Below are 19,209 nucleotides of genomic sequence, written 5' to 3'. Positions count from 1 at the left end.
AAGCCCTACATACGCTGACCTTCATCGCCGCGCGATAAATCCATCTGCAGCATCTCTAAGCATGACGGGGTGCCGCGCACCGGGGCTACCTTGCACTGCCGTGCGCCATAATTTTCATAATTAAGTCACCGTTTATATTACTTTTGATTTGATGTCTATAACGCCATGCTGTATGAAAGCATGACCCGCTGTTCGCAGTTACATATGGTCACGAAAATGTTCATTTAATTACAGCAGAAAAGACGCCATTGAGGACGTGCACGAATGAAAACTACCCATGTACTAGTAGCATAAATGATACAGTATCACTGTTGATTTCATGATACACTGTAAACGGAAATAACTCCGAGGTGGGAGTAGAACGCTTGTCCTCTAGCGACCCCCGGGTTCGGAGTTTATTATGCTCCGTATGATCGGAGTAGAATTTTTACTCCGTGCGAGCGGAATTCTTGCGTGGAATTATGGGAGTCTATTTTTCTGCCTTTTCTTTATTTTTTGCTTTGCAATGGACGGAGTTTTTTCGAGGTGCAACGGGAGTATAAAAAGAGGCATCGCGTGAGTTAGCGTGAACATCTTTACATGCAGAAGCTGCTGGTCAAATTTCGAAATACGCACACAAGACCGCGTCAAATTCGACGAAACAAGTCAATGAAAGCACATATATCATGACATACATAAACATTTCAGAAATACCCAATGCAGAAATTTGAAAGACAGCCTACGTACACGCGATACTCAAGCAACGGTGCCAGTATATATAGCCACGATACTGTGTGCCTCGAAACCACCTAGGGAGCAGCTGTGCTGTTTTCAGAATTACGACTCACATGCTCGTTCATACGAGATCTGCCTCACTGAAATTAACAGAACACCTTAATCAACACAAAACTGTTAATTCAGAATAGTGAGAGAAAAAAAATTAATGGCGTAATTTTTAAAATTATCATGCCATTCTGTGAGCGCTGAAGCGACTTCGCACACTGCCGGCGTTCGCGGCCAAAAAGTAGTGCGTTAGTTACAGTAAGCAAGTAAAATGTAAGTGCGTGTGCTTCATAGCAAAATTAAATTTTTGCGATATAGTGGTAGCGTAGCAAGAAATTATTACCTGTGAGCATGACCCGCAGCAGCCGACGTAACACCAAAAAATGCGCAGTCATACATTTTATACACCGCACTACTTGCTCTGCGTCCAAGCAATCTCTCTCGGTTGTGAAAAGGAGCAACATTGCTGATCTGTCGAGTGAATCCTTAAACTAGGAGCCAGCAGGCATGCGTCTAAATCAGTGTCTCGGATAGAGCGTAATGTTAATGCAATATCTGAAGCAACGACGTGACCAAAACCTATATGCGCGTTAACAATTCGATTCACATCGCTCAATAAGAAGCTTTATTTACAGTACGCATACTTATGTCCTACCGTTTTTTCTTCGGGCGAGGATATCCGTTCACAGATACATAAAAACAGTTGCTTGCACTCCTGTCTTTCTCACTGGCAACACAGCACCGCAACGAACTTGGGGTACGCCATTCGTGCGCGACTATATCATGGATGTCGTCGCTCGAACAGTGGCTGCTGTTGCCACTGCTACGCGGTCCTTTCAAACATTACACCGGACGTTGTCATCATGTATTCACAAGGACATCCAAGTCGCATTTCACGTACTGAAGAACACAAGCCAGGGTCACGCAGCACGAAAACACAGTCAGAACCTGAGCCGACATCACGAGCCAGTGAGCAGCTTCGAGGTATACCTAAGCCTTTTTCCGCACTTGAAAACGTTGCTCTTGCATTCATCGTTGTCAGCAAAGTGATCAGAGCTAACGTACTTGAAGCTGAGCTACAGTGAGCTTCAGGCATGCCTATAACACTTTCTGGAAGGAAATACTGGAAACAAATTGACGAAACGCTGTCACGAAACGACACTTCACAGATGTAAACAAACCGTCAGCCATGAGCACTGCCGGCTCCGCCGAACGCGCCCGGTCGCTGGCAAGGCGCACAGCCTCATGGGAAGCGCCACGTGACCAACCAGATTCGGCGGAGGGGAGTTTTTTAAAACTCCCTGTCGTAGTTTCACGGGAGAACAAGATTTTGAACCGGAGTAAAATCGCGTCATGTCGCCTTAATACTCCCGCAGCTAGCCAGCGGAGTGAAACGAGGGAATGGCGCTGTTTTGCTCCGATACATCGGAGTAAATATTTCAGGAGGGGAGGTTTTAGGGCACATCACCTGTTAAAAACTCCCAGGTGGGTTTATTTTCGTTTACAGTGTAGTTAAGGTGCCTAGAGGTGTGAGTGGTTGTGACATAAAACACTTTTATGGATGTAATGTGTTACAGAGATTTTCGTCAAGGATGCTTCTGCCTTAAGACGTATTCCTGAGCTTTTCTTCAACGCAATATTCAATGCAACAAATTGGGTTCGCGTTGTAGCCAAACGCTTGGCTGCAACGCAGCATTTGGCTGCCCCTCTATCGGATAATTGGGTCGCTTACTGCGGCGCATATCTGCCTAATGAACGGCGTACGATGACCGGCACCAGTTATCGGCAATTCATGTGATCCGCTTTATCTAACTCGCGGGAGGGACTGCGGACCAAGTGCAAACGTTGCGAAAACAGATCGATGGCTTCGTTTGGTGTAAAAGAAGCAGACGCGAGCTCCACTGACGCACCGTTGAGGCCTCCGTGACAAACACGCATCGCGATGTCCAGCAGCTGGCTTTTCACCGTCGCTGTAAGCGTCACGCTGGTGTCGTCGGCACTGCATAGAATAAAGCACAAACTTAGAGAAGGGAAACTGTACCTTCCACCGTGGTTCGAAAATAAGCAGCGGCAGCGCATGGAACTTACTTTGGCGGACGCCAGATGACGTTTCTCAATCCGGAAGCGGAAGTGCAAATTTTTTTTTTTAGAGCAAAATTCAATATGGCCGTTTTTTGCCGGTCGCGTACGCTGGTACGCGCCGTGCTTGCCCTGCAGGCTATGCGGCATGCCTCAATGCCTTCGCTGCCGCGTAGCTGGTGCGTTCTAATTGCCAAGAGCCTCTACTGACGCCCATACAAACAAGCCACAAGTGAGTGAACAGAACGCGCGACTTTATTGGCAGAAGACAAGCAGTTTACATTCTCGTGCAATAGCAGAAATAAAATTTGCATGTCGAGATACGCTGGAATCATTGACGCGAGCTCGTAAACGGCTCGCCGTCGTCGTCGCACGTGGTGGTCAGGTTAACGAGCAACAACCAGCAGCGGAAACATATTGGACAGAGTGTGCCACTTGTTTGCAGCGACAGTCGCCGTTAAAAATGCCCAAATTGCATTGCGAAACAATCGGGAGACGCAGGCATCTGCTGCCGCAGCCTACACAGCGACATGGGCTACCCCAGATTTTAGCCGTTCACTCCTTTCCAACCTGCACGTTTCTTTCGGGGGCCGCTAATGTGTGGCTCACACTTGGTGTCTCACATTGTCTCACTATGGACAAGTCGCTTTCGTGGGCATCGCTTCCATCAGCTACTTTTGCGGGCCTTTCCAACCATCTGGCTATCAACTTCATACGCATCGGACTATGTAAGCACGTATGCTGGTCTCCGTTCATGCCTAATCGCGGCCGAGAAAGGCCAGAGGCACAATATGCCCATTGCTGCAGCAGGAAAGCGCGAACGGGGAGCACGAATCACGGTGCATGAAAATTGGGAGTCTATGTCGCTGTGCAGGCTGCAGGAGCGAATGCTTACTTCGAGAGACTGCTTCCCAGTGCAACCGACCAGGCCGCAATATTCGAAAAACATAACACTGCAACCATAACCAAGTGACATAACAGCAAAATTAAACAGCAATCAGTCACCGCATGAGGTTCAGACAATACATTATACATTGGCGACGAACCATATGGCAACAGTGAGCATTCACATATACGGGTCTCTTAGGGAACATTGAGCTGCCTACCTACAGGCGTAGTGCCTGCCTTCGTCGCACGTGGTTGTCTACTAACGAGCAACAACCAGCAGCAGAAACAGATTGGACAGAGTGTCCCACCTGTTTGCGGCGACAGTCGCTGTTAAAGATGAGCAACTTGCAGTGCAAAGCAATCGGGTGACGCAGGCATCTGCTGCCGCAGCCTACACAGCGACATGGACTACCCATCACTTTAGCATTGACTCCTTTCCAGCCTGCATGTTTCTTTTCTTTTGGAGGCCGCTAATGTGTGGCTCACACTTGGTGTCCAACATTGTCTCAATATGGACAACTCGCTTTCGTGGGCATCACCTTCATCAGCCACTTTTGCGGGCCTTTCCACCCAACTTCATACACGTCTGACCATATAAGCACTTATGCTGGTCTCCGTTCATGCCTAATCGCGGCCGAGAAAGGCCAGAGGCACAATTTGCCCATGGCTGCAGCAGGAAAGGGTGAACGGGAAGCGCGAATCACGGTGTGCGTAAATTGGGAGTCTATGTCGCTGTGCAGACTGCAGGATCAAATGCTTACAACGAGAGGCTGCTTCCCAGTGCAACCAACCAGGCCGCAATATTCGAAAAACATAACACTGCGACCATAACCAAGTGACATAACAGCAAAATTAAACAGCAATCAGTCACCGCATGAGGTTCAGACAATACATAATACATTGGCTACGAACCATCTTACAGGCATAATGCTTGCCTTTGTCACATGTGGTGGTCTGGTAACGAGCGACAACCTGCGGTACAAACAGATTGGACAGAGCCTCGCACCTGTTTGAACCAACAGTTGCCGTTGAAGATGAGCAACTTCCATTTGCGAAGCAATCAGGTGACGCAGGCATCTGCTGCCGCAACCAGCACAGCGACATGGACTACCCGGCATTTTAGCGTTAACTCCTTTCCAACCTGCACATTTATTTTCTTTCGGGGGCCGCTATGTGTGGCTCACACTTTGTGTCCCACTTTGTCGCAATGTGGACAAGTCGCTCTTGTGGGCATCACCTTCGGCAGCCATTCTTGCGGGCCTTTCCACCCATACGGCTATCAACTTCATACACTTCGAACCATGTAAGCACATATGCTGGTCTCCGTTTTGAGCAAATAATGGCCGAGGTAGGCCACAAGCACAATTTGCCCATGGCTGCAGCAGGCCAGAACGAACGGGGCGCACCAGTTACGGTGTGTGTATACTGGGAGTCTATGTCGCTTTGCGGACTGCAGGAGCAAATGCTTACCTCGAGGGACTGCTTACCAATGCAACTGACCAGGCCCCCACATCTGAGAAACGTAACACAGTTACCACAACCAAGTGTGGCAGCAAAACCAGATTCTGCAATCAATCACTTCACTGTAGCTTCGACAAAGACCCAGGCTATCAAGGAAGAGGAGCAATCATCAACGAGACAAGGAATATGGAAAATGAGAAAGCTTGAATTCAAGAGAGAAGCCACTCTGCTCGGCGAGCATTGAAGGCTAAAAACATCAAGAAAAGTAAAATGGTGCATAGCACATGTGCATAGGTTAATGCAAGACGCATGCCGATGCTGCATCCGCTATTTCAGGAGAGGAATTGCGCATGACAACATACACTAGAAGATACTGCTACATATATGTTAGGCTGCTAGACAGTGACTGGTATTAAGTATCAGCGAAGAATCGGTTGACCTTTATATTTGGATGAGGATGAATTACCTCTAACAAAAATGGGCAATGAGAAAGCTTGCATTTATAGAAGAAAAATTACACTTGGCACAAACGGAATTAACATGGCTAGGAAGCTGATTAAGGGCAAACTGATGGAACTCAATCTTTTGGCCAGCTTCGTCCGTGCTTGGTCAGATGTTGCAGGTGCATCTGACGACGAAGAATTTCTAGAAAGTCCTTTTTGAGTTACCTGGATGACTCAGCCAAATGTCCGTGCTGGTGGAATGGTGGCTGAAGCTCTTTTCAGTCTTGACACAGTCCTCTGCAGACTTGATATCTCATTCATATTCTTCTGCATGTGCTTTGTTCTTGGTGTAAAAGCCTTGCAAATTCGGCTCCAGCCCCTTCCTGTTGGCGCAGATAGGAGCTCCTGTGATGACCAAGATATGCTTGGCATAGACTCTGTTGGGGCAAAACGGTGACACATGAGATACAGCACAGATTAGCGAAATTTGTGTGTGTTTTATATGTTCGAACCAATTATACTGAACCATAAATATGAACAAACATTCATATCTGCTGCAAACAGCAAGCCAATACAGCATATATCAAACATATTTATTCCTGAACCATGTGTTGTTTACCTTGTAGTAGTAGCCAATGTCCACACAATGACCTTGTTGTAGCAAGCAGCAGCTTCTGTTTAGTGCGTGGAGTGTGTTGCTTTATACTGGTGCCGTCCTCATTACTGCATGTCTGGAACAGAAATTTTGATTGAATCAGAAATTGAAAAAGCAAAGTTTTGCAATATGAAATGCAAGAAGGTGTGACATATACGTTGTAATGATTTGCGACTACAGAACACATGCAAATGTACACTGTCTCTTCTAGGGTGCTTAAGCAGCATGTTAAATAAATATTGCTATTGTCCATAAAATGTCCATAAAGGCTACTCAGTCACCTACAACCATGGCTACAATAACATGAAAAATGAGACGCGCGTTCCGATATCGCTCTTTCTTTCCTGGTTGTGTGTGTAAACCAAACGACAGCCTCGCAAGTAAAGCTTTATTTAGGAAACAGCAACTGAGATCCTCACTGCCCATATGTAATGCAGGATCTAGTTCGTTAACTTGTGCCCGCCTGGAAGGTAATGAGACGGATAATATATAGCGATTCAAGCAGCGGTGTTAAACGACTCACCGTTATTGCCGTTGTCAGCCGCAGCAAAATCCAGCTCCCGTTTCGATGCAGACCTCTTCCGAATGGCTCACGACCGAAACCCAACTGCCGGGCTTACATGTCCGCTTGCAAACACATAACTTCACCCCAAGTTAAATAACGCGAGACATCGAAGCGCAAGAAACTAGTTTTAGAAACAAAGAAGCAACCAGTCTTGACTGTACGAACGAATGAATCCGTACCGCCGTGCAGTCGGAAATACCGGTAAAAATTTTAAATCCAGGCCAGAGGTCACGTGAAAGATCGATGATGCTGAACGCTATTTGCGTTTATAATGGCGAAGAAACAATAAACTTACTAACAAAGAGTACAATATCTAATTAGCAATGATAATTTTGCCCTGTTTTTATGTAAAAGATAATGCTTCGGTAATTGTAAGAGAAAGTTTGTAAGATAAAATTGCGCTTATTACGACGCCTCTACCGGGAAATGTTGGAACTAACGAACGCATCCCGAAGTGATGCTACTACGTCGGCTTTGTTAGCAGAGGCGCGCGGTCGATTTTTTCGCCCTCTGTGGCCATTTGTTGAACTTGAGAGTGTGCTACCCCTGGGCACTGTCTCAGTTCGTGACGTACGGCTACTGCGGCAAGGACGAGGACTCCGGCAAGCCGCTGCCATGCGCGGTCAAGCGTGATCCGGTCCCCATCGAGAGTAGCATCCTCAAGGACGCGTGTCCCGCGCTGATCGATTCTTCGGGCAAGTCCGTGCCTGCCTGATGCGACGCGAAGCAGGCGGCGGCGTTCAAGTCTGAGTTGAAGAGCCTCGTCAACCTCGGTGTTAAGAAAACAGGCCCGTGCTTCCGCAACTTCCAGAACCTCGTCTGCCAGGCGTTCTGCTCGCCCAAGCAGTCCGAATTCGTCGCCATCAATGGCACCAGCAGCGAGGGAAGCGACCAACCCTCGGCCACGGAATCGGTCTATGCAGTGCACAAGACGTTCGCCGAAAAAGTCTACGATTCCTGCAAGGGCGTTCGCACCTACGTCTTCTGGACCAAGCTGATGTCGTACATGTGCGGGAAGCACGGCGCCAGCGGCTGCTCGGCCCAGCGCTTCCTCGACTTCGTGGGCTCCACCTACTCGGAGGGCGGCTACTCGCCCATCAAGATCCGCCACGTTCTCACCGAGGGCCCGATTACGGTAGCCGGCCAGAAACTGGAGCCTTTCAACCCCAAGTTTCTCTGATTTCGCGATAAGACGTGGCAGGGACTCTATTACCAATGGTTGAAGCAATAAATTATTACTTGAACAAGCAGCAGCTGTAAAACTGGAAATTTCTTTATCTTTCACATTTCATTTCATATATTTACTCTCAGCGTCGGTCAAGCGGAATAGAGGCAGTGCGTCTAAAAATTAAGCAATGTAAAGATAACGACGTGCGAGTTTGCAGAAAGGTGATCGGGAGGTTCGGGTTTAACCTTTTTGTGGATTCATAATGGCGACAGTGGAGGTAGGCAGGTGGTTCCAGACCGATGCGGAATTGAGGAGCGCAGGAGATTGAGAAAAGTGCCGGAGCCGCAAGTACCCACAAATACTTCAGGCTCCAGAGGCGCAGAACAAACCGGAGCGCCACCAGTAAGGGCGCAATTTCTGTAGTCTAGGGCTCCTACACTCACAGCAACGTAAACAGCCCCACTATGAAGAGGGAGCGAGGAGCAGTGCTAAATTGCACCATAAGATGCCCGCTAACTGTAACATAAACTAGAGATCTACCCCAAGCTTTCAACTGCGCGAATAAATGTCAGTTGTATATTTGGTTATGGGATTTCTCTACCCTAGTACTCATGTACTGCATTCGGCAAGCGCAAGACGTTTCACGTAGCCTATCCGGCTGCGTCCTTACTAAAGCCTACCCGAATTCTTTTATCCGTCATGGTTGGTACTTGCTGTGAGGCATAATTGCCTGTAAGAGGACGCACATGAAGAAACCTGCATTATGCCGTCCGCGTTCTCCTGCTTGTTTCCCTTCGTGTTCTCTTTTTGTGGACGTCTCGGCGGTGGTTATGTCTCAATCCGCGAAAAGAAGCAAAACATTAAAAGTTTCACGCGACAGGCGAAACATCGATTGCAATAGCAAATCATTAGACAGCAATACGAAGTAAGGAAAGCAGTTTTATCGGCCGTATAAACTTGTAAACATTCGCTTTCTAAGAAATTAACGAGGATGGTGTCACGCACGTACGAAAAATCATGAACAGATTTCACTCGACGACCGCGGAAACGCGCTGCAAGAACGCTATAGTGAGGAAACGCGTCTGCAGCATCAATCGAATGGACCTTCAGCCTGCCTCTCGCTTCAGTGCGAACTAAGCGGCGAAAACACCGCACAAACTAAGCTATCAGCAGTCGGCGCACTCTGTCCCCCTTGCAGATCGCTTTCAAGATAGGACCCGCTCGGTGGCGCGATTTGCAGCCGCCGTCAGAGTACAACGTCTCCTCTCTCCCTCACCCCGGTGCCTTGCGTGCGACGGAAGACGGCGCGCTTCCTCCCTGCGTTCTTCCCTCGCGCGCTTAATTTAGCCTCCATCGTCGGCTCACTCTCGCAAGCTTTCACTAGCACGTACAGCATACAGCAGGCGGCGACGACGTTATCGCCTTTGGACATTACACGGCAGATCACGGCGATGGCAGAAATGCGCCTGGAGTGTCCATAGAATCGCTATTGCAATAAAAGCGCTTACCACGGGCCCACGTTGCGGCGCATATTATACGCATTATATATTCCTTTCCGCTGTGCTGTTTACAATGACAATCTGCATACGAAACTCGCCGCTTCTCTCATCAGCGGCACGCACATCGCACAATAATATCCCCCGTGCCACGGCACTGGGCTGTTTTTCCGCATTCACACAGCCTAAAATGCGCCCAGGATGCTTTGGGGACCCACCCAGTGGCTATGACGTAGCCGTGCTGCGCCCGAGGGCATGGTATTCAATCCCGGCCGCGGTGGCTGCATTTCATAGCGGGTAAAGCGCGCAAAACAGCCGTATACCTTCAGTCGGGTGCAGGTTAAAGACCCTCGGGGGGTTAATATTAATCCGGCGTCCCCCCACAACGGTGCAGCTGATATCATCATCATCATCAGCCTGGTTACGCCCACTGCAGGGCAAAGGCCTCTCCCATACTTCTCCAACTGCCCCGGTCATGTACTAATTGTGGCCATGTTGACCCTCCAAACTTCCTAATCTCATCTGCCCACCTAACTTTCTGTCGCCCCCTGCTACGCTTCCCTTCCCTCGGAATCCAGTCCGTAACCCTTAATGACCATCGGTTATCTTCCCTCCTCATTACATGTCCTGCCCATGCCCATTTCTTTTTCTTGATTTCAACTAAGATGTCATTAACGCGCGTTTGTTCCCTCACCCAATCTGCTCTTCATATCCAGCTTTCCTGGACACGTACCAACTAGCGCCCCAAGCGGCCCCGGCACGAAGCTAGCGCGTTTTCAATGGAACGAGCGGGTTTTTCGCGAATAACAAAAGCTGCAGGTCGATTATTAAAAAACGCAGGTGACAGACGTGTTCTGGAAGACAATCCACACGAGCCAAATGCAGTGATCACTCTATGGCACGTAAGAATTTTGTTCCCACAGCGGGTAAAGATTTAGCAATGGAAGCCTATGGAAACGACAAAAATTTGTACTCCATTTTCGAGGCAAGAACCGTGGCTGTGATTACACTACGGCTTCTATCGTAATACGCAGTGCAGCGTATGTAGTCCGGAGACTCAGCTTTCGATTGATGCCTAGCTCGACTCTCCACACATGGCGTAACACTGTTCCCAAAAGCGTTTTTTGTAACACTGTCGTGAAAATTCATGTGGTATCTATAAAAAGATGTTCGTACCACTGCGCGAACCCTCGGAAGCCGTGGCCGAGCGGTAGAATTGCGCGCACCTTTAGTCACGCTTCGCGGCGGCCGCGGTTCGATTCTCGCTTCGGACTTTATTTTTAGCCGCATAGGACCTAGTTTTGTAGTTTCTCACTAGATGGCAGAAACACAAAACCCAGCATTTGCTTTCGGTTCTGGTTTTTCAGCGGCGCAGTTTTTTTTTATAGCCGCATAGGACTTAGTTTTATACTCTCCCACCAGATGGAAAAAACACAAAACTCATGATTTGCTTTCGGTTCTGGTTTTCCAGTCGTTCTCTTGAAATATTATCTTTTCTATTTTTCCTTCCTAAAACACAGCAATGCCGTGTTCATTTGTTAAGTCATCGCATTTATGAAGGTTTTATTCATTGGACATCATAACTAGAAGCTTGCGCAAAGCTTTGTGCTATGCAAAAAAAAAAAAAAAATCGTGCTTTGTAGCGTGGAATCTGGGAGAACAAAATGGCCATTCTTATTGCGTCCTTCTGGAAGGTGCGTTTTCTTCGACTTTCCCCTGTCCTTAATGGCACATACTCCGAGCGAATGAGGTCCACCTGGGCCACAATGCCACCCGGTGGCCAGTGCCATTCCTATGCTACATTCGTGCGGAACAAAGTGTCTGCTAAGCTGAGTCGCTGCCCGAACGTTAATTATTTCTAAAGATTCATCCAATTAAGAAATGCACCAAATAGGAGAAGATGTGCAGCGTGTGGATTAATAGCTACTGGTAATGTGTTCCCTTCAGCCAAGTGGTATGAATCCGTAGGTGTGGCCGTAAAAAAATAATTTGAATAAATGTCCCGTGCTGTGTCTGCCCCAGTCGCTCTACAGAGAAGCTAGCTTGGCTAGCCGTCAGTATTTAGGATCAACATATGGCGTCGCTCGTTCGGTGCAGTTGCTTTTAATGCGAAGCATTCTTTGGTGAGTGCCCCAGTGATCTGGTAGCAAAATCGTGCGAAATCGTGTCTGTAACGCCAAAAAACTTGACGCATTTCCCATATGAATACATAGGTCTTTATAAAAAAGGGGTGGGGTGGCCAACTTGAAATTGGAAGTGGCGTCACCATAAATTTGGCCATGATGCAGGGATTGGTCAAGTTGAATGTGGTAGTGATATGGGATTGGCCCAACATAAAGTTGGGGTGAAATGGTAGTGAGCCAAGCTGAATTTGAGGCTGATATGGGGGTGACTCAACCTAAATTTGAGGTGATATAGGGGTGGGTAAGCCTAAGTTTGGGGGAATATGGGGGGTGGGCGAACCTCGATTTGGGGATGATATGGGGGTGGGCCAACCTAAATTTGGGGCTGACATGGGGACAGGCTAACCTAACCATGGGGGTAATGCGCGGCTGGGCCAAGCTGAATTGGAGGGTGATATATGGGTGGACTAACCTTAGTTGGTGGGCGATTTGCGGTGGGCCATCCTAAATTTGAGGTGATCGAGGGGTGGGCCAGCGTTAGCTTGGGGCGGATATGGGGGTGGGCCAACCTCGAGTTGCAGGTGGTATTGGAGTGGGCCAACCTAAATTTGGTGGTGTTGTGGAGGCGGGCCAATCTGTATTTGGGGGTGATATGGGATTGGTCCTACCTAAATGTGGGAGCAATCTCGGGGTCGGCCAATCTGAATTTGGGGGCGATATGGGGGTGGGCCAACCTAAATTTTGGGGTGCGTCGGCTCGAAATTTGGAGGACGATTTATGGAAATTCGTCTGTGGACCAACTTGAAAATTAGGGGTGGCCCAATTGAAATTCGGGGTTGAGCCAACTTGAAGTTTAAGGCTGGGCAAAAAGAAAATCGGGCGTGGCCGACTTTAAACTTGAGGGTGGGCCAATTTAAATTTGAGGGTGTGCCAACTTGAAATTTGGGGATGGGCCTACTTAATGTTTGGGATGGGCCAATTGAAAGTTGGGGGCCTGTTTACGAATAGTTAGACAACACCAGTGGTGTTTCTGCATATTTTTCATCATCGCAAAGTACGTATATCAATAATTGTTACCTATATCCCTCAAGGTGAGCTACCACTCGAGCCTTCCCAGCCCACTGAGCTAATGATGTCACGGGAGTGCTCTCATCGTAACGACTGCGACGTTCAATGTGGAGATCCACAAAAACAAATCGCAGACCGAGCTAACCATTTTCACACCAATGACACCGCTAACACTACTCGCTCGTGCTAGACGCAACACAAGCTTACAACGATCATAATTCAACTTTCAATCACACCTAGTCGACACGTTCTCAGTGCAGAATTTCGTCAATCATCTGAATAGAAACCATGCTGGATGTCTTACTGTTATGTTGGGCCGTTTTTTCGAAAGCCTTCTCCCACAAAGACAATACATTTTTGAGATTGACGAGGCAAGCTAGTACATAACTCATACGAAGCAAACGTATAAAGGGTTGTAGTGATTTCTCAAAAAATATGTTAGGTAAATAAGATTTCCGATAGTATTATTTCGACCGGGCATGACAACGATTTCTTCCCGCCTGTCACAGCGCTTTCACCGAACACCTAATAATTTTGCTCAAACGTGTTGCCCCAATACTACATGTGCTGAATGTACAAAAGTGCGGTGCGTGGTCACAGCTTCAAAGCCAGTCTATTTTGTGTACTGTTGTTGTTATTGTAGTAATGTGGAGTTTTCCTCTTCATAAGAGCACAAAAAGAAAAAAAAAATATTACAGATAGTAGCTGAGCGCAAAGTACATCGGAAGATCTGAAACCAGCAATTATTTTTAATTTGCGGGTTGGTCTTCTCTGCTGGTAGATCGCTGTCCGATCACTTCAACAAATTTTGTTTGTGTGCAACAGCAGCAAAAACAAAGATACTACCATTTCATTGCTAGGACCTTTATGCCATTCACACGCACAGTAAGGACACAAGATAATTGACACTATCAGTTCATAAACTGATATTGTTTTGCTAATTTCAGTGTAGCGTGGTGTCTGCGAACGGAGTATTTTCTTAGTATCAGTCCAGTGTTAGCAGTGAGAAGCAGTTCGGTCTATCATCTCCGTGAGGCCATACTAGCCATTGTAGCGCTTTACTCTAGGCCAAGTGCTAAAAACTTGGTGTGCTTCGTCCTTACCGCAGGTCGTCCATCCATTCTGTTATGGTGGCCATCAACGTTGCGTCCGTCAGGCCTCACCATCGCGAGAGTGGGCAGAGAAAGGAAGCTTTCTTCGCAATCAGCCCCAGCGGGGTTCCACCACTCATAACTGCTGCAATTTGCATTAAGTGGCTGGGCATGCTAACTACATCCTTAGTTTCACAATGGCTAGCGCGCGCAGAAAAAGTAGAGCTGTGGTCGCTATCACTACCACGAACCCATGTCAATGCAGATGTAAGTACGTGGAGGGGCTGGGCATGCTAACTTCTGCGCTACGACCTGCCGCCGCCACCTCAGATTTTCTATGCATTCTGGTTTCTATCGCACACGCATGCAGGACAAACGCGGATAAGTAATTGGATTAGATTGGGAAAACGTTTATTGAGCCTGCAGTAAAGCGCGAAGGCGCGCTTCGGACGTGGCCTACGTCGTCATCGTGGCGGTGTTCGGAATGGCCGTACGGGGTGGCAACGTGCCAGCTTTCAGCCCGCAGCACGTGTTCCAATCCCACCAGACGGGGCGCACTTCAGAGAACTGCGGATGACCGGCAGCCACGTGGCGCGCGGTCAACTAAGGAATGTGGTACTCGGCTGCGCCACCCGAGACAAAGCAGAGTTCTACGAAGCCCTCTGACGTCGGCTCCGGACCCTTTTCCCCTGTGCATGTGTGCGGCACGTAATTGTGAGCCCTCCGCCAGAAGGGCTGGTCCACGGGGACATCGAACGGTGACGTCGAACGATGACGTCGAACTATGACGTCGAGCGGAGAGCTTATAAGCAGCGTTTACCGGCTGCTAGAGCGTGCTCGTCGTCGGGAGGTGAGTGCTCGTTGTCATGCTAGAAATGTACTAGTGAGCTGTGTGCTCGTAAGCTGTTTGCTGTATGATAGTCTTGCGGGCTCCATATGGGAGTCGCGCTAAACTGCCAATGTATCTTGCTTAAAATGGTAAATAAATCCTGCTCGCCTAGTCCTGTCGCCACAAGGTCCTCCCTACAGCTACGACTGCCAACTCTTACAGCGGGTGCTCTGCGAGGATCCCCGCTCGCCGTTGCCGGCTCGCCAGGCTCCTGCCTAGCCATCGCCTCGATGACCTGCTGGACGGCCTGTAGTTGTTTTTCTTGCTCTTCGCTCCACGTTGCTTCCTCAAGCTGCGGCGGTATATGTCCTGAGTTAGCTTGGCTTGGATGTTTGGAGCAATCCCATAGCATGCGCTCGAATGTGGCCTTCTCCCTGCAGCACGCTCTGCACTTGTCATGGGGGTGCGATTCTGGGTACATCCTATGCAATAGCGCCGGGCTTGGAAGTGTTCTCGTTTGTAGTTACCTGAACAGCACGGCCTGCGACCTGCTCAGCCCTTTGCAGGGCGGCGGGAGAAGTCTACGGGCCAGCCGAAAGCCTTGGTCAGTTCGTTATAGGTGGTCATCCGGTCTTTGGCGCTGAAACACAGCGGGCAGCCATTGCCTTGGGCGCGGTCGGTTAATCCTCGCGCTCGGGCGTGTGTCGTTTCGTTGCGATTGGCATGCTTCTCCGACGCTTGTCCTGCGTGCTCCGGGAACCACTTGATTCGAGTCCTCTTGTCGCGGTATGCCTGTCGGCGCAGGACGCGTGCCGACATGTGGGCAATTCATGTGGCATTCTCGGGCTACGATGGCCAGGGCGATGGCTATTTCTTCTGCTTCCTCCACTTGCTTGCTCGATGTGCTGGCAGTCGCCCGCACGGAGTCGACCACCACGATCGCGAAGCAGTTGCGGCCGGCATATTCGGCTGCATCCACGTATCTGGCACCGGTGTCTTCCGCGTGCAGGTCCGTCAGTGCCTTGGCTATAGCGCGTCTTCTGCCTTCGTTGAATTCCGGGTGCATGTTCTTCGGCAAGGGGTCAACCCGCACGTTTCATCGTACGTGGTCGGGGACGGGGCATTTTGGTCCCTGCTGTTCGTGATAACCGATGCCTAGACTGCACAGGATCTTTCTGTCGGCCTTTGTTGATGACAATCTTTCAAACTGAGCGGCTCTTTGCACTTCGACGATCTCGTCGAGCGTGTTGTGTATGCCCAGCTGGAGGAGACGTTTCGTGTTGGTAGTTTCAGGTAGACCGAGGGGTGTCTTGTAAGCCCTCCGGATTAGGATGTCTAGCTTGTTCTTTTCGCTTTTCACCCACTTGTGGAAGGCTGCCATGTACACTGGCAGACTACGAAGGAGTGTATAAACCTGATGAAGTTTTCCTCCTTCATGACTCCCTTCTTGGTGGTAACGCGCTTGAGCAGTCTGCTGGCATTGGACGCCTTACCCATGATGCGAGTGATGGTGTCTCCGTTCCTGAAGAGCGCTTCGATCGTCATGCCCAGGACTCGGATCTTGCTGACCGTCGGTATTGTGTTACCATCCCTGGTGCGGATCTTGATATTTTCGTGTTTCCTTTGCTTCTTGATTCTGTGCGTTTTGATCGGTTGGTAAAGCAGGAGCTCCAACTTACTTGGGGAGCAACGCAGTCCCGTACCTTCCAAGCTTTCTTCGACCGTGTCGACTGCCGTCTGTGGCGTCGATTTTGTGCGGGCATCACTGCCCCCGTCCACCCACAGTGTAATGTCGTCCGCGTATATCGTGTGCTTCAGTCCTTCAAGCTGGCATAGCCTTTTGGCAACTTCAATCATAACAAGATTAAATAGCATGGGTGAGATGACGGAGCCTTGGGAAATACCCTGGCTCCCTAATGTCTTCTCGTCCGTCTTCAGGTCGCCGGGTCTGAGCTCCGCCATCTGCCGGTGAGGAAGCCTTTGAAATATTCGTACGACCTATCGCCTAGGTTTAGATGCGATACCTGCGCGAGGATGGCAGAGTGTGTAACCTTGTCGAAGGCGCTTTCTAGGTGGAGCGCGAGGACGGCTTTGGTGTCCCTGGTTTCGCCGTCGATGACCTGATGTTTGTTAAGTAAAAAAGCTCAGTGCCCTCCCACTCTGTGAAGAAAGATGACCAGCAAAGCTGTGTATGTGGGCCCCTTAATGGCGAACTGCACCTCCGCCGTATGTCGGCACCGCGTTGCACTGTCTTCGGGATCGGCCCACGTATGGGGAGTGCTTAATGCCTGCTTCACCTCCACCGCTGGTCGGCCTGGCATGGCGTTACATTCGGGATCAGCCTACGTATGGGGAGAGCTGAACGCTTGCTGCACCTCTGCTGCGGGTGAGGCCGGTATTACGCTATCTTCGGGATTTTGCTCTATACGCGGACGCGATAGTGGGGAAAGTAGCCCTTAAGAGGAACCTTTAGCTCTGTTGGTCCTATATAAATACATGTAAAAGGAGAATTCGTTTTTCTCCACAACCACTGCATCAAATTTTAGAAGGTTTGTTGCACTTAGAAGAAATACTTAAAATCTAGTGACTGTTGGTTTAGAATGTTTTATTTAGGTCATCATTTGTTTATTCAAAATTGGCAAAAATCACAAATTTTCAGAAAATGAAACCAACTTTACAACTCTGTCTTTCGGCAATCAAAACTGATATCACAATTCTGTACATTGCATCTAACAGCACATCTAAAGCGGACAAAATCGATATATTACGCATGAATCTAAAAAAAATTAGTAATGTGGAAATACAGCTTTTCCACAACCCTTGTTCACAACGTAACGACTTCACGTAAGATATAAATCGGCATATTGGATTTGTCCGCTTTGAATTGTCTAAAGGATTCTGTTTACATAACCGCGATATCAGTTCTTGATGCGGAGTTATTAATTTGTAAACTTCGTGCTTCTGTATTTTTCGCACTTTCGAATTTTTGAAAATCTTTTACCAGAATTCAAGCCCTAAATAGAAATTCCGCTTCCAATAGTCACTAGAATTTACCTTTCTCTCCCGAATCCAGCAAAATTTATTAAAATCGGCCCAGGGGTTATCTCAGAAAATCGTTTCGGCGTTTTACATTTATGTGAATAGGCCACGTCGGAGTTGGGCCCGAGTTAAAGCATACTCTTAACGACTTCGTTGTAAAAAAAAAGCCGTCAATATCGCCGCCTCAGATTTTGTCATGATGGCACCGCCACCATCGGCACGGCTCCGTGAGCAGCTACCAAGCTGTTCACTTTCGTTATCTTCCTTCCCTCGGCGGCAGTGCACTGTCTTGATGCCGACGACACGCTAAATCTGCACCATCATTCCGTCATGCATCTCTTCTGCGAACAAGCAAGCTTTCGGCGGCACACGGTCACTGCCGTATTGACATTAAAACTTTAAAATGCTTGCCTTCGAGAAAGCAGCGTGAATAAAAATGGAACGCGACTATGTGACCATGGGGAACATGTTCACGGGGCCATACTATTGATGACAGCATCACAAAAGGCTAGATGTGGTCAGGTTGACTTTACAGGTTTGGAAGGAATGACTGACGGGCTAGTTGCTTCATTATCACATAAACAACAGCGCCTAATGTTAGCGCAGTTTGTGTGTGGTTCCCCCTGTTTGTGTCCCGTCGTGAAGTGCTGTTCTTTCTGTGACTTTACAGATGTTCTTTTTCTGCATCAGTTACGTCTTCCAAGAGTGTTTACTTGGAAAATTTTTGTTCGCATTGCTCTTACAGAAGCATATTTAGTCGAAATTTGTTCGCTTGGCTGCTTAATCTGGAGGACGGGCTCCAAACTGCTCATTTTCTTTAACCACGTAAAAACCATTACTGAAAATTTAATTAACGTAGCTTTGTTAATTACGCAAACAACTTCTTAACTTACTCCGCATCTAGAGGTTACCAATCTGAACACTTGAATGATAAAATGATGTTAACATTGTTTGCATCGTTCGAATAGTTTTGTTTCGTGCAGTTAAAAGCAGCCGGCATATTGATGGTGCTGTATATAGGCTTCTTATAAAGTAAGTGTGAAAGTTTGGACAGCTTATCTTGGCACAAATCAACTTCATGAGCTTAAGCACATGACCCAACCTTGCACGTCTGTCTTTACAACCGATTCTCATACATTATACAAGAAGCACCTCAGCGCTACGGTACATCCCACAAGGTGTGCGAGAACACTGTGCGCGCTCCCGATTAGGTTTCTGAGCGTTGGTGGCATCAGACTCGGTTTCCTGGCATCATAAGGAATAAAAACAGCTTCCTGGAGGGAAGCATTGGGTACATTTTCAGCACTTTGTAACATATGGATAAGCACGGATATGTATGTTAGAACGAAAAGTACTGAAATATTAAGGTGAGGGTTTCGCTGCATGTATTTTGGCTGTCTAATGTTAAGATCTAAAGAAAAAATTCTTTGATTTTGTGACAATTAATGTTGACATGAAATATGAGCTCCGACACAGTACCCGTGGTGGAACTGGCCTCTGGAATACAGGGCTACATTAAACCACGATATGCTGGTTTGATAA

General features: G+C 48.2%; 1 protein-coding gene across 1 annotated transcript; it reads left to right on the top strand.

The window, feature by feature from the left end:
• Positions 1-2,704: 2,704 nt before the first annotated feature.
• On the top strand, positions 2,705-8,033 carry LOC129385811 (NPC1-like intracellular cholesterol transporter 1). The gene is made up of 3 exons (XM_055072957.1): positions 2,705-2,734; positions 7,416-7,548; positions 7,642-8,033. The coding sequence occupies exons 1-3, from the start codon at positions 2,705-2,707 to the stop codon at positions 8,031-8,033; spliced, it is 555 nt and encodes a 184-aa protein (XP_054928932.1).
• The last annotated feature ends 11,176 nt before the right edge of the window (positions 8,034-19,209 follow it).

This window comes from Dermacentor andersoni, chromosome 7, assembly GCF_023375885.2.
Source record: "Dermacentor andersoni chromosome 7, qqDerAnde1_hic_scaffold, whole genome shotgun sequence".
Lineage (NCBI taxonomy): Eukaryota > Metazoa > Arthropoda > Arachnida > Ixodida > Ixodidae > Dermacentor > Dermacentor andersoni.
This window is presented reverse-complemented; position numbering and strand designations above follow the sequence as displayed.

Coding starts and splice junctions, on each gene's coding strand:
- LOC129385811 (XM_055072957.1), top strand. CDS start 2,705: ATGTCCAGCAGCTGGCTTTTCACCGTCGCT. Junction 2,735..7,415: donor GCTGGCTTTTCACCGTCGCT/GTAAGCGTCACG, acceptor GCACTGTCTCAG/TTCGTGACGTACGGCTACTG. Junction 7,549..7,641: donor CGCGCTGATCGATTCTTCGG/GCAAGTCCGTGC, acceptor TTAAGAAAACAG/GCCCGTGCTTCCGCAACTTC.